Source organism: Pipistrellus kuhlii, unplaced genomic scaffold (genome assembly GCF_014108245.1).
Source record: "Pipistrellus kuhlii isolate mPipKuh1 unplaced genomic scaffold, mPipKuh1.p scaffold_m20_p_64, whole genome shotgun sequence".
In the NCBI taxonomy this organism is placed as follows: Eukaryota; Metazoa; Chordata; class Mammalia; order Chiroptera; family Vespertilionidae; genus Pipistrellus; species Pipistrellus kuhlii.
In genome coordinates, this window is record NW_023425567.1 from 294,765 (window position 1) to 309,299 (window position 14,535).

At 67.1% G+C, this 14,535-nt stretch overlaps 1 protein-coding gene across 1 annotated transcript; it reads right to left on the bottom strand.

Annotated features, from left to right (window-relative positions):
* Window positions 1–864: 864 nt before the first annotated feature.
* Window positions 865–14,292, bottom strand: TRMU (tRNA mitochondrial 2-thiouridylase). Its single transcript, XM_045575098.1, has 12 exons — window positions 14,178–14,292; window positions 12,199–12,364; window positions 10,466–10,572; window positions 6,624–6,746; window positions 5,505–5,677; window positions 3,511–3,564; window positions 3,375–3,441; window positions 2,681–2,781; window positions 2,095–2,239; window positions 1,757–1,839; window positions 1,269–1,402; window positions 865–1,079 (listed from the first exon to the last, which is right to left on the bottom strand). The coding sequence occupies exons 1-12, from the start codon at window positions 14,257–14,259 to the stop codon at window positions 1,061–1,063; spliced, it is 1,254 nt and encodes a 417-aa protein (XP_045431054.1). The 5' UTR covers window positions 14,260–14,292; the 3' UTR covers window positions 865–1,060.
* Window positions 14,293–14,535: the final 243 nt, after the last annotated feature.

The following is a 14,535-nucleotide window of genomic DNA, read 5'->3' on the forward strand; positions in this document are numbered from 1 at the left end:
CGGAAGGCCCGGCTCAGGCGTTCCCAGGGCAGGGGGCAGGAAACGGGAGCCAGAGCTGTGCTGCCCTTCGGCCTCCATGTGGGGAGGACGATCCCCAAGAGCCAGGGGCTGCCTGTCGAACCCACTGCCCGGTACATGTGGAGAGATGCAAGCTGGGTCTCCCCCACCGCTCCCAGCCAGCTCGGCTGGAGAAATCCCAGCTGGGACGGCCCAGCCCCACCTCACCGGCTGCCTGGCCACTCGCTGCCTCCCAGGCCTGTTCTCCCGCGGAGCGGGCCAGGGCTGAGCCACAGGGCAGGGCCTCCTGGGAGGGGGAGGCTGGGTACGGGCGGCGGGGTGTGGAGATCAGGGTTGGGGAGGGAGGGCGGCGGCTCTGCAGGTGGCACTGCGTCGTCAGGTGGTGGAGGGAGAACTGTTCTCTGGGCACTGCCCCTGCCCAACCAGCCGCAGCCCCGACCGCTCTGCCTGCTGCACGCCCCGGCCCACGAGGGGCTCCTGGGCTGGGCTTATCAGACCCTCCTGAGGTGCCCTCCTCCCGGCAGGGCTTGCCCCCTCGCTGGCCCCATGTGAAGTGGGCACTGCTGGGTGGGCTGGCTTCCATCCAGCCTCTGGGGTGGGCTGGCACCTAGCTGTTGGCCCCCTCAGTGGCCTGGTCTCAAAGCTCCCCCCACTGTGGCCTGTCACCCAACACAGGCTCACACTAAGCCAGCTGTGGGGTCACGAGGCCCTTGCCCAGGCTGGAGGGGCCTGGTGCCGGGCGTAAGGGTGGTCTTCCAGCAGACCCAGGCAAGTCCCAGTGTGCGCGGTCCCGACCCCCCTGCCTCCCCTTCCGCCCGGCGCCCCGGAGGCTGCGGTCAGAATGCAGTGCTGGACGCGAGTTTATTCCGCGCGGTCCCTGCAGCCCCTCCCGGGGGCAAGAGGCACTGGGGGTGGCACTGGGGCAGCCCAGTCAGCAAGTCCTTCCGGCCCCTCTGGCAGCAGGTGGGCCAGGCTCCAGGGCCAGCAGCAGCGCCCAGGGGCCGCCCGCCAGGCTCTGCTCCTCCGCAGCCGCCCCCGGCGCTCAGGGCGCGGGTCCCGCGGGCCCCGAGCTGGGGCTGTGGCCGGGGCTGTCACCGGGGCTGTGGCCGGGGCTGTGGTCGGGGCTGTCACCGGGGCTGTCACCGGGGCTGCGGCCGGGGCTGTGGCCGGGGCTGCGGCCGGGGCTGTGGTCGGGGCTATCACCGGGGCTGTCGCCGGGGCTGTGGCCGGGGCTGCGGCCGGGGCTGTCGCCGGGGCTGTGGCCGGGGCACTCCATGGCTGCGCTGGACCTGTTTCTGCCCTTCTGGAGCGTGTAGGCCGACGGCCCCAGGCGCAGGATCTTGCCGCTGCCCAGGCACTCCTCCCCCTTGTAGAACACGGCGAACTGCAAGGGAGACCGTGTCACCCGCTGAGCAGCCAGGCCCGGGCCTGAGGCTGGGGCTGGGGCTGGGCAGGGCAGGGCAGGGGAGGGGCAGCTGGGCCTCCCCTGGCCGTCCTGCCGGGCCGTCCCCGTGGCGGTGAAGCAGCGGAGGGCATGTGGCTGGGAGAGGAGTGCCAGGGGCAGGCGGGGCCTGTGACCGGGCGCTTGGGGGGAGGAGGGCGTGCCCTCCCGGCAGGAAGCCCGGCCCAGCCCTGACGGTGCTGAGTGATGCGGAGCCGCCTGCACCCAGGGCCGGGCGGCCAGGCAACGGGAGTCGCGCCTCCCCTCCTGAGCGGAGCACAGGCCGGCTGCACTCACCTGTCCGAGGGCGAGGGCCCGCACGGCCTTCACCGCCGTCACCCACACGGTGCCGTCTTGGTTGAGGGTCAGCACGCAGGGCACTGGAGGAAGATGGGCCTTAGGGGCCTGGCCTGGCCTGTGTGGTCAGCCTCAGCCCTGGGCACACACTGCTCGGACCCTCACCCAGCCCTGCCTTCCCAGAATGAGCTGAGCCGGCTCTGCGCGCCCTGCCGTCTCTCATGGCTGGTGGGAAGGGGCCTGAATGGCTCCACCATCCCAACAATGGGGCTCTGCTGCCGGGTCCCCTGCTAAGCCTTCCTACATCTGGCTCCCCGGCCAGCCCACCGCTCAGTCACCTAGCGCCATCTGGTGGTAGAAGCGGAAGTGGCACTCCATCATCTTGTCGCGGACCAGGGCTGCGGGCGGCTCCTCGGCGATCCAGTGCACGCGGTTGGTCCGCAGCAGGTCCCGGTACAGGGCCGGGTGGTCCCCCCGGGGGGCCTGCAGGGAACCCGGACCTGATGCCTGGAGCCCTAGCAGAGGGCCCTCGCCCCAAAGCCACCTTGCTGCCCTCGTTAACAGCCTAGCAGCCAGGCTGCCTGGCGGTCCCGTGGGAATGCCTGTTCCTGCCGGAGCCTGGCCCCGTTCTGCACGAGACTAGGTCCCCTTTGCCAGCAGGGGTGCTGCCCTCCGGCCCCAGGACCTGCCGGAAAGCCGTCCAGGCCGCCGCCGCCTCCCCCCACGGCCTCCCCCGACCACCCGAGCCGTGTCCGCTCACAAACCCCGGAACGGCTTCCGCCTGCAGGACGGACGTGGCTAACGAGCACCCAGGACGCCGTAAGGACACCCCGCCTTCCCGGCAGGCCTGGGGTGCGGGAGGCAGGACCCCGCAGCCTCCCCCGCTCTGCCAGCAGGCGGCGCCGCCGCGGGGCAGCCACTCACCACAAACACGTCGCCCTTGGCGCCGTCCTTCTCCACCACGTACCAGGGCTCGCGCAGGCCGCCGATCTTGGCCCTCTGGCCCAGCGTGTACAGGAACCAGCCTGGGGACGTTGTCGGTGAGGCGGGCACGGTCCCCTCGGCCACCCACCCGATGGGGGACGGCGGTGGGGCGGGGCTCATGGGCCGGTGCCCTCCCCCAGGTCAGCCTGACTGAGGCCAAGCGCCCGCCTCGTCGGGCCTGCAGGACGCCTGGCCTGGCAGCAGGCGGCTCCATGAGAAGGTGGGCTGGCCCTGCGGGAGCGGAGCCCCGGCTGAGCTGCATGCGGCCGCGGTTATACAGGCGTAACCCCCCCCACGAACCACAGCAGGGCGGCCCTGACTTCCTCTGGGCACCCCCACCACAAACACCAAAGCCCAGAGGCCAGGCCACCGCCTCCCTCCACCCACCCTCCCGCCACACGCGCAGGCGCAGGCCACTTGGGGAACACGTGCCCGTTCAGCAGAGCTGCCCGCCGCCTCCCCGGTCTGGAGCCAGGACGGGGAGGGAGCACCTGCAGCTCCTCCCTGGCAGGCGGTCACCACAGCAGGAACCCACGCCCACGCCCACGCTGCCGCCGCCGCCGCCCACACCTCCCCACCGCCCGGCTCTGCCCCTCGAGCCGACGGGACCGCCCGCCCGCCATGCAGGAGTCACCTTTGTGCGTCCCCAGCACCGTGTCATCCTCTATGGACACGAACCGCCCCGGCCGCGGCTGTAAGTACTGAACACACACCGTCAGTTACTGCGGGCCAGGCCCCGGCGGGAGGCGTGTCCCGGCCCGAGCTCTCACCTGGAGGATGAACTTCTCGAAGTTCCTTTTGCCCACGAAGCAGATGCCCATGCTCTGCAAGGAAGAGGGTGGCCGGAGGTGAAGGGCGGCCGGAGGGGGCCGGAGGGGCCATCCCCACCAGCACCCACACCAGGCCCCGCCCACACACACCTGGTGGGCATGCCGGGGGCAGCCTCCCAGCTTGGTCCTGCCCGACCCGGGCCTGCCAGCCGAGCAGGCACAGCGTCCCCCCTACAGCTGCTCAGCCTCAGGCCGCTGCCCGTGCGGAAGGGCCGGCCAGGCGGGAGTGAGCCCCTCAGGAGAGCCCGTGGTCCCACTGGCACACCCGAGCTGGAGCAGCTCTCCCTGTGCCCCTCAGCACACGGCTTCCCCACTCCTCCTGAGGTCTGCCTAGAACGTGGGTCCTGGGGTGGCTCGGCTCCTCCCAGTCACACTGGGACCCGGAGCAGGCGCGGGAGGAGCGGGGTGGGGGCGGGGCTGGGCGGAGGGAGCAGTGACGTGCTGACCAAAGGCACAGGAAGTGGACGGCGGAGGGAGCTTACGGCAGAGCTGGTGTGGAGCTCCCAGCCCAGCCTGGCCACACCCGGCCCACCCCGCCAGGCTCTCTCACCAGGGGCTTTGTGCATGCTCGTCACACTGTGCAGTCCCCCAGTCCGCTAACACCGACTCCCACTCATCGCCTCGGCCTCAGGCACTGTCTCCTCAGAGGCCTGTGAGGCCCTGTGTGAGCATCTGCGTCAGCGCCCACTGCTCCCCCTGCGCCCCCCCAGCCCACAGCGGGGCCTGCCTGCTGGGAGATGCCCTCACCGCCCTCCCCGCCCTCTCTGCCCCCAGCCCACAGCGGGACCTGCCTGCTGGGAGCGCCCCTCCCCGTCCTCCCCGCCCTCCCCGCCCTCTCTGCCCCCAGCCCACAGCGGGGCCTGCCTGGTGGGAGCCCCCCTCACCGGCCTCCCCGTCCCCTCTGCCCCCAGCCCACAGCGGGGCCTGCCTGCTGGGAGCGCCCCTCCCCGTTCTCCCCGTCCTCCCCGCCCCCTCTGCCCCCAGCCCACAGCGGGGCCTGCCTGCTGGGAGCTGCCCTCCCCGCCCTCTCTGCCCCCTCTGCCCCCAGCCCACAGCAGGGCCTGCCTGCTGGGAGCCCCCCTCACCGTCCTCCCCGTCCCCTCTGCCCCCTCTGCCCCCAGCCTACAGCGGGGCCTGCCTGCTGGGAGCGCCCCTCACCATCCTCCCCGCCCTCTCCGCCCCCTCTGCCCCCAGCCCACAGCGGGGCCTGCCTGCTGGGAGCGCCCCTCACCGTCCTCCCCGCCCCCTCCGCCCCCTCTGCCCCCAGCCCACAGCGGGGCCTGCCTGCTGGGAGCGCCCCTCACCGTCCTCCCCGTCCCCTCTGCCCCCAGCCCACAGCGGGGCCTGCCTGCTGGGAGCGCCCCTCACCGTCCTCCCCGTCCCCTCTGCCCCCAGCCCACAGCGGGGCCTGCCTGCTGGGAGCGCCCCTCACCGTCCTCTCCGCCCCCTCTGCCCCCAGCCTACAGCGGGGCCTGCCTGCTGGGAGCGCCCCTCACCGTCCTCTCCGCCCCCTCTGCCCCCAGCCTACAGCGGGGCCTGCCTGCTGGGAGCGCCCCTCACCGTCCTCCCCGTCCCCTCTGCCCCCAGCCCACAGCGGCGCCTGCCTGCTGGGAGCTTGTGAAGGCAGCACCGAGCAGCAGCACCGCCTGGCTCCCAGGCACCGACAGGCACGCGCAGCCCCGGATGGAGACAGCAGGTCCGTGTGCGGGCTGACAGCGCCCCCACCAGGAGCCCGTGCCCAGCCCTACTGCCCACTCGCTCCTGGTGCAGGGCCAAGAGCACCCCAAGGAGCTGCCGGGCCGCTGGGAAAGCTGCCCATGCCAAGGGGCGGGCACGGGCGGGGGAGAAGCGCCAGGCCTCCTGCCGTGGGGAACCAGCTCCCCCGGTGGCCGCTGGCCGCTTCGGCGTGCGGGTCGGGGGGCGCTCGGTCCTACCTCCTTCTTCTGCAGCACGTGGTGCAGTCCGTTCTCAGCTGCTATTTTCTTTACAAAATCCTTGGTGAGCCCCCCCAGGGGGAAGAGAGTTCTCCGCAGGGCCTCCTGGGGAACCTGGCTGAGAAAGAAGGTCTGGTCTTTAAAGCTGTCAGCTGCCTGCAGAAGCTTTACCGCTGCCAAGAGGAAGAAAAGAGACGGGCGGCAGTGAACATCGCGGCTCTCAGCGCGGCCTCTTCCTCACACACAGCGCCCCGCCTGGCAGAGCCGGCTCACACCCCGCCTCCTCCCCGCTCACCGCCGCAGACACACGTGTACAGGGCAGGCGGGCGCGCAGGAGGAGCCTGCCCCAGCTCCCGCTGCAGACGGCAGTATTTCAAAGGCTCCCCCCGTGGAGAAACAAGGTCAGAATAAACGCAGCCCGAGGGCAGCTGGGGTGGGCAGTGCAGAGCCAGGCGGCAGGGTGTCTGGGCGTGGCAGGCGCGCTGAGCCCGCTGTGGTTGAGGACACCCCTTGGGGCAATGACTGCATAGATGGCGCTGTCTGTCCGAGCCCAGCAGAGCCGGCAGCTTCCCCTGCGTTTCCCTACTATTGGCTGGCCCCGCGGAGGGCGCTGCCAGGGTCCGACGACAGCGCAGAGTGCGATCCTGGCCCCGTGGCCCCAGCTCAGACCGGCCACTGCTCCCCTGGGGAGCTCGGTCCTGTGGTTGCAAGCGCTGGCCTGCCCACTCTGAGCCTGACACGCTCCCTGAGCGGCTCCTGTTCCCCATTCTCAGGTCAGCGGTGTGGGCAGAGGAGGACACTGAGCTCACATCACCCAAGTGCCCGCCACATCGCAAGCCTCGAGCCTGATGGCAGTGCCTGCCTGACCCCGCTGTGTGGTCAGGTCTCCCCTAAGGCACGGGGCCTGCCGATCCCCGTCCAGGGGTCACATCACAGCCTCTCCCGCCCGGCTCTCCTGGTGGCGGATGCACCCACAGGCCCAGGAAGCGACCCCCGAGGAGCCCCCAACGAGCAAGCCGGCCTCAGCACCCACGCCGGGCAGGACGCGCAGCAAGGCCCGGCCCCTCTGCAGAGCCGTGGCCCGTCCAGGGACGCGCGCTCGGCCTGCCTGCCACTCACCGTTTCTGACTTCGAATCGGTTCCTGAAGAGTCCTTCGGGCCTCTTTACGTGCTTCTGCTGGAACACTTCCTCATCCTCCAAGGACGTCCTGGCATAGTGGCCCGTGGCCACCGCGTCCGCTCCTGCGGGCGGAAGCACAGGTCCGGTCTGGCCGTGCTCGGCCGTGGCCAGCACCAGCCAGGGCCCCACCGGAGGGCTCGCCTCTCCGCCGAGACCCTGGGCGGGGCCTCTGAGGGACACAGCGTGGCTCCAGGCCTCGGGGTCTTCAAGGGTCTGTCAAAAGCTACTCTCTCCACTCGTGCATTCCAGCTCAAGGAAATACGTCCTTAATCAGCATAGAAACTTGGTATACACTGAAATACCACCGCGATGACGAGACCACCTACAAAGAAACGTCAGTGACTTGGGAAGAGGCTGATGCATGGGCGGGGGGGGGGGGCGCGCGAGTATTAACACTGTGATCCCACTTTTAACAACACCCGCGTCCATGCCTTTGATTCTGGGAGTGAAGGCATGACTTTCTCCCCTCCTGCTGTTCTGTGGTTTTACATTTTCTTTGCTCTGGCTGGTGTGGTTCAATGGGTAGAGCGCCCGCCTGTGGACCAAAGGGTCCCGGGTTCAATTCCAGTCAAGGGTATATGCCCAGGTTGCAGGCTCAATCCCCAGTGGGGTCGAGCCGGAGGCAGTTGATCCACAGTTCTCTCTTATCACTGATGTTTCTCTCAATTACGCACTCCTTCCTCTGAAATCAATAAAAATATTTTTTAAACAATTGTCTTTCTTTGACAATAAGGATGGGCAGGGGTGGGCACAGTAGGTTAATAGTAATCAATAATACAATGAGTAATAAGTAATAATACAGCTCTACACCGTTTCCCACACCCATGGCTTTGCCCCGGCGTGACATCCCAGCGAAGGTCTCCGCGCTGGATGTCAGTGCTGACCCAGGAACCAGAGGTGCACCGGGGAGCCCCGCCCGCACCCCGCTCCTCCGCATGAAGACGGACAGTTTCTCAGAGGCTCTCCTGGCGGGCGCAGCCCTGACTGGCACTAGCCAGCCCATAGCGCCGGGGTACAAGGTGGGAATGACACTTGCAGATTAACCACCTGAAGAGGGCATCTGGGAAGAACACACTATTACATCTTGGTTGAGGATCTTTCTTTTTATTTATTGATTTCAGAGTGAGAGGACGCGGGGGTGGGGGGGGAGGAGGAGGAATACAGGGAGGGAGAGAGGAAGAGAGAGAACATCAGTTTGTTGCTCGACTCATTCACACATTCATTGGCTGCTTCCTGTATGTGCTCTGCCCGGGAATCGAACTGGTGCACCTCTGGTTCCTGGGTGGGTGCTCAACCACTGAGCCACACCGGCCGGGCGCCCTGGCTGACTTCCTACGGGAGCAGAAAAGCCCGGAACCTCTGTCCAGCGCACAGGTGCTGCGGGCGGCTCTGAGGAGCTGAGGCTGCGGGCACGGCTGCACGTGCTTTTGTCAGGAAGACGCAGCTCGCGCAGGAGGCTCAGACGCCCCCCGAGGACCCAGCAGTGGCCCCGGCTCTGCGGGTGCCAGCGCCCGGCCGCCCAGACAAGCGCCTACTCCTGAGCCGCTCCAGGCCTCCCGGCAAACCTCCCCTGCTTGTGGCAGGTCTGCCGGGCCCGCCCGAACCTGACCTGTCACACCGGCACAGTCACACCGGCACAGCGGTCACACCAGCAGTCACACCGGCACAGTCACACCGCACAGTGCCATGAGGACCCGGTCACACCAGCACAGTCACACCGGCACAGCGCTGTGAGGACAGTCACACCGGCACAGCGCTGTGAGGACAGTCACACCGCACAGCGGTCACACCAGCACAGTCACACCGCACAGCGGTCACACCAGCACAGTCACACCGGCACAGCGCTGTGATGACGGTCACACCGGCACAGCGGTCACACCAGCACAGTCACACCGCACAGCGCCGTGAGGACCCGGTCACACCGGCACAGTGCTGTGATGACCGAGCCCCTCAGCCCATCGATGGCCCGTTTCCACACACTCACGGCGAAGTCAACACGCCCTGCACCGTCCCTCCTTCCTGCCTGCACCCCTCAATGGCGCCCACTGGATGGGCACATAGCGGGCCCCACCTCGTATGTCTGGGCCGCAGGGCGGGCACACAGCAGGCACACAGTGGGCCCTCCCCCTCAGAGGTCCGGGCGCAGGGCGGGCACACAGCGGGCCTCCCCCTCGGATGTCAGGGCCGCAGGGCGGGCACACAGCGGGCCTCCCCCTCAAAGGTCTGGCCGCAGGGCGGGCACACAGCGGGCCCTCCCATCTCAGAGGTCCGGGCGCAGGGCGGGCTCACAGCGGCCCTCCCCCTCAGAGGTCCGGCCGCAGGGCGGGCAGGCGGGCACACAGCGGGCCTCCCCCTCAGAGGTCCGGGCACAGGGCGGGCACACAGCGGGCCTCCCCCTCAGAGGTCCGGGCGCAGGGCGGGCACACAGCGGCCCTCCCCCTCAGAGGTCCAGGCGCAGGGCGGGCACACAGCGGGACCTCCCCCTCAGAGGTCCGGGCGCAGGGCGGGCAGGCGGGCACACAGCGGGCCTCCCCCTCAGAGGTCCGGCCGCAGGGCGGGCACACAGCGGGCCTCCCCCTCAGAGGTCCGGCCGCAGGGCGGGCACACAGCGGGCCCCACCTCGTATGTCTGGGCCACAGGGCGGGCTCACAGCGGGCCTCCCCCTCAGAGGTCCGGGCGCAGGGCGGGCTCACAGCGGGCCTCCCCCTCAGAGGTCCGGGCGCAGGGCGGGCTCACAGCGGGCCTCCCCCTCAGAGGTCCGGCCGCCGGGCGGGCTCACAGCGGGCCTCCCCCCTCGGATGTCAGGGCCGCAGGGCGGGCTGGGGCCGCAGGGGCCGGGCGGACAGACGCAGACTCGGTCAGTCAGCTCGAGGCGCTCACGGCCAGACCTCCCCGTCCTGCTCTGGACGTGGAGGCTGAGCCTGCGCACACGCCTCTCCTCAGTCCCGCGTTTCAGAGTGAGCCCCACACCCAGGCCTGTTACCACTGTTTATTCTCTGCTTTGTGGACACCATTTATACCAACCCCATGATGCAGCGCCATCGCCCTCCGCTGCGGGCACGTGTACCTCAGCTCTGCCAGCTACTCTGTCCCCATGGCGGTCCCCAGCGCTAACCGGACAGAGGCCAGCAGCCCTGGGCCACCGGGGGTGGCTAGCGTGTGTGCAGACAGGGCGGGTGAGCGGCGATGGCCAGCTCAGAGGGGAGGCCTGAGCCGGCCGCGGGGAGCGCTCTGTGGTGACCCCGCAGAGGAGGCAGCTGAGCAGGCGGGCGGCAGCAAGGCTCAGGTGAAGGGCGGGAGGCCGCAGGCAGGCTGGGGAAGAAGGGGGAGCGGGGACAGACCATGGCAGCAGGGCCCTGGCCGCAGGTGGCTTCAGAACAGGCCACGGAGACACAGGTCAAACCAGAGCAACAGGACAGGGACCAGGAACCGGGGTCCGGGCAAAGCAGAAACCACTTTCGGAAGCAAAAAGAGGTCTCAATAGGACCTCCTGGGCCCGAGGCAGGGACACACCAGAGAACCACACCCCTCGGAGGAAGCTGCGGAGGAGGCTGGCCCCGGGGGCCCCGCGGGCAGGTGCCCGGCCCCGGCCTATGGCCACAGCGCCCTCTGCATGGCCCGGGGGCACCACCAGGAGGCCCTTCTCCGGGGAGACGCACGCCATCCCCGATCTCGCTTCCTTCCTCCCGAAAGATGAAACTGCTCCCGCAGTGTGGCTCTGGCTCTCTCTCAGAATCTCACGCCGTTTTCGGAAAACAAAGGAAGCCCCCGAGCCACTCACCAAGGTTGTCCAGGGCGTAGCGGAAAAAGCACTTGAACTTGATGTGCCTGTTGCAGACGACGTCAGGGTTGGGCGTCCTTCCTTTCTCATATTCGTTCAGAAAGTCACTGGGATGTAATGAAACAACGGTCACGTCTCAGTGTGAGGCATCCACAGAAGAACATCCGGTCAGCGAGCTGTTTGGCTTTCTCCTTGTCGCACCCAACTGCAGCTTTCACTAAAGGGGGGCGCTTGGGCACACAGCCGTGGCCAGCGTTTCCATCAAACGTGTTTAAAGTGCTGCACTCTGGCCCTAACTGGTGTGGCTCAGGGGATAGAGCGTCGGTCTGCGGACTGAGGAGTCCCAGGTTCAATTCCGGTCAAGGGCATGGATCTTGGTTGCAGGCACATCCCCAGTAGGGGGCATGCAAGAGGCAGCTGACTGATGTTTCTCTCTCATCGATGTTTCTAACTCCCTTTCCCTCTCCCTTCCTCTCTGTACACAATCAATATAATATATCAATAAATAAATGAGGCGCTGCCCTCTGCCCTGATCTAGGACCCCTGCCACACCGGACGCCAGACGAGGCCCCACGGCTCAGACTGCTCCCCCTCACCCCGCAGGAGGCCGGGCAGGCAGAGCTACGTCTGGGAACAGGAAGATGCATAACCTCGGTCCCTCCTGGAGGGATCCACAGGCTAGAGGGGAGAAGGGCGTTATCTTCAAAAGAGGAAGTTGGTGCCAAAACCAGTTTGGCTCAGGGGATAGAGCATCAGCCTGCGAACTGAAAGGTCCCGGGTTCGATTCCGGTCAAGGGCATGTACCTTGGTTGCGGGCACATCCCAGGTGGGGGGTGTGCAAGAGGCAGCTGGTCGATGTTTCTCTCTCATCGACATTTCTAACTCTCTTTCCCTCTCAATTCCTCTCTGTGTAAAATCAATAAAATATATATTTTAAAAAAGTGGTCAGAGGAGGCTTCCAAGGGGCAGTGATGTGCACAGCTGGGTTACGCTCTAGGGCCAGGACGCCCTTGGGTTCAGTTCAGATTCAGTCCTGATTCTGCCACTTGCTGTCTGAGCCTGGGCAATTCACATGGCTTCTCTTTATTTTTTTATTTTTGCAGAGAGGAAGAGAGAGGGATAGAGAGTCAGAAACATTGATGAGAGAGAATCATCGATCAGCTGCCTCCTGCACACCCCCTACTGGGGATGTGCCTGCAACCAAGGTACATGCCCTTGCCCGGAATCGAACCCGGGACCTTTCAGTCCGCAGGCCGACGCTCTATCCATTGAGCCAAACCGGTCCTGGCTCACATGGCTTTTCTAAGCCTCGGTTTTCTCATCCTTTAAATGGGATAACGCCTTTGAAGGTTATGGTGAGCCTTAACTGAGATGCTGAGCTCTTAGCGCAGCGTCTCTACGTCACTCAGCAACGCACGGAGCTCTCCTTTTCATTCCTGAGAAGACGCACCTGGCCCACGTGCAGGCCGTGCCGGCAGAGCGGCCGAGGGCACAGCACGGGCACAGGGAGGCCTCGGCGTTAGCTCCCGGGCTAAGTCAGCAGCAGAAACACCTCCGGGCTCAGGAGGAACTAGACTCCTGGCCGGTGTCAGAACAGGCGCGGGGTGCCATGGGAGCCAGCCGGGCCTCCCACAGAGCTCCCGGGGCTGGGCTGGGCCTCCCGCACGGCTCTGGCACCTCTGCCAAGGGCGCTGGTGCGGGCCAGCTGGCTGCGGGACGCCCGCTGCCCTCACCTGAACACATCGTTCCAGTACTCCTTCACGTAGGACACCTGGTGGAAGGGGATGTCCAGGACCTGGCACACGCGGTACGCGTCCTCGCAGTCCTTGTCAGCCGTGCAGACGCCATGCTCGTCCAGGGAGTCCCAGTTCTTCATGAACACCCCCGTCACCTGGTAGCCTGGGGAGGGGGGGCGCAGCGCGGAGAACAGGCAGCGTGAGCCTCGCAGAGAGGACAGGGCTCCCGGGCGCCGTGCCTGCGCCACTGCGCCCGGCAGTCCCTGCTGTGCCTTAAGAGCTGACGCACGCCCCACCCCAGGGCAAGCCACCCCCCCTCAAGCCCCCCTCCAGTAGCTCCCTCCCAAACAATCCCTCCTACCCCCTTCCGCCCCTCAGCACTTCCTAGGCCTCTGTGTCACAGCTGCTGCTGCACTGAGCCTGTCTGAGCGAATGGAACTGCTTTGCCAGCATGACCCCACCCTGAGCAAGCGTGTGCTGAGTGAGTGGAGAGCAGGAATTCAACCCAATTTTTTCCAAACAAACAAAAGCACCTTTCACAGAAGAGTGAGCTCATTTCTGAAGTCACTCCCCGGCACCCCAAGTCCTCAGACTCCAGATGGTTGAAGTTCTGGCTGTTTTGTGACCCACTTCTTGCCCTTTTCTTTGCGACAAACCACCGAACCCAACTCTGGGAAGAGCAACCTAGCCTCACCCCATCTTAGCGAACCCCGCAGGCGCCGCCTGGAGAGAACCCCGTTTCCTGGAGGCAGCTCAACGGAGCGGGAGCGGCATCGGACTGAAAGGCTTCCCGGGATGCTCAGATCCCAGGACGAGGCTTGGCCTAACCTAAAAGGCCACGTCTGCCAAGACTGCATCCCAGCAGGCAGCCAGCCGCCCCTCCACTTTCCCAAGCACCCGCCATGGGGCTCCAGGACTTCTGTCTGCGCCCCTGCGAAGGCAGAGGCTCTCTCCCCCGCAGCCCTGTCCCCCAGCGCCTGGCTGTGCCCTGCAGAGCGCTTCACAGGCCTGTGGAACGAGGAACTCCACGCCTGTCTGCCTGGCCACGCTTCCCGTGGAGATGGACCCACTGCCACCGGCACAGGCTCATCGTGGCTGGGGCCTTGGCGCCCCCGTCAGTCCCTCACTCCCAGGGGCACAGGATGGGGCGGGGGAGTCCTGGATGCCAAGGTGAGAGCGCCACGTGTTTTCTCTTCCTTGGCCATCAGCTTCCCCCAGGAAGGCTGGCTGTGAAGCCGGAGGCCGGGGCCGGGGCCCCTTCCCCAAGATAAGAGTGAAATGACATTGGTCTCCGCAGGGCATCCTCCACGTCTCCCAAAGCGTGTCTCATCGAGTGTCAGGAACAAGGGCTGGGCACTTTCTACCCACAGAATCTAAGCCCCAGACGCCCCAATCAGGGCTCCAGCCAGGCCAGCCTCGCTCCCGCGGCCCCTTTCCCCCTCCAGGCGGAGGTCCTGGCTGTGAAACCGCCTCTTCCTTCCTGCCCCGCCACCGCTCGGGGAGGCCGTCCTGCCGGCTGCAGCGGATGCCCAGGTCGCAGTCCGCAGTCTCGCACTTAAAGTCACTACCGCCCTCGCCGGCTGGTTCCTGATGACGTCACAACCGTCCGCCGGCTGGTTGCTGATGGCGTCACTACCGCCCCGCCCGACTCCGGTGACCCCTGTGCGTGCGTGACGTCATCAGTCCTCCCCGTGACCCTGTGAGGCTGCTGCGCCCATTTCAGGGAACCTGCCCGGCGGGAACCTGCATTCCCTCTGCGCTCCCAGACCGGTCCCCCGCTGCCGAGCCCCGTGCACCGCACGCAGGGCTTCCGGGGAAGTTTGTCCGCTGAACCTCTCGGGGCGCGGCCCCGGGCTGAGGGGCGGGCCGGTCACCGAGCGCAGGGCTGGGCCAGCGAGACGCGCCCGGGGGCACGGGGGTCCGGCGAGAAGCGCGGCCACGCAGGCGCGAGCGGGCTCTCCCCGCGGCGCCCTCACCTCGGCGCCGCAGCAGCAGCGCGGCCACGGCGCTGTCCACGCCGCCGGACAGGGCGCACACGACGTGCCGCGCCGCCAGCATCCGCGCCGCCTATTCCGCCACTGCTGCGGCCGCCGCTTCCGGGCCACACCGGAAGTCCCGCCCCACGCGGTGCTCCGAGAGTGAGGCCCGGCCGGAAACGTGGGATTCGAGAGTAGCGTTCCGCCTGCAGGCCCTTCCTGGGCTTCCATTCATGAATTTCTTCTTCCCAGGCTGTGTGTGCGCGCCCCCCTGCCCCCCACTCAGGACTGACAGTGTGCGTGCGTGTTTGTGTGCCACAGTGATCAGCTGCCTCCTGCATGTCCCCTTCCTGGGATT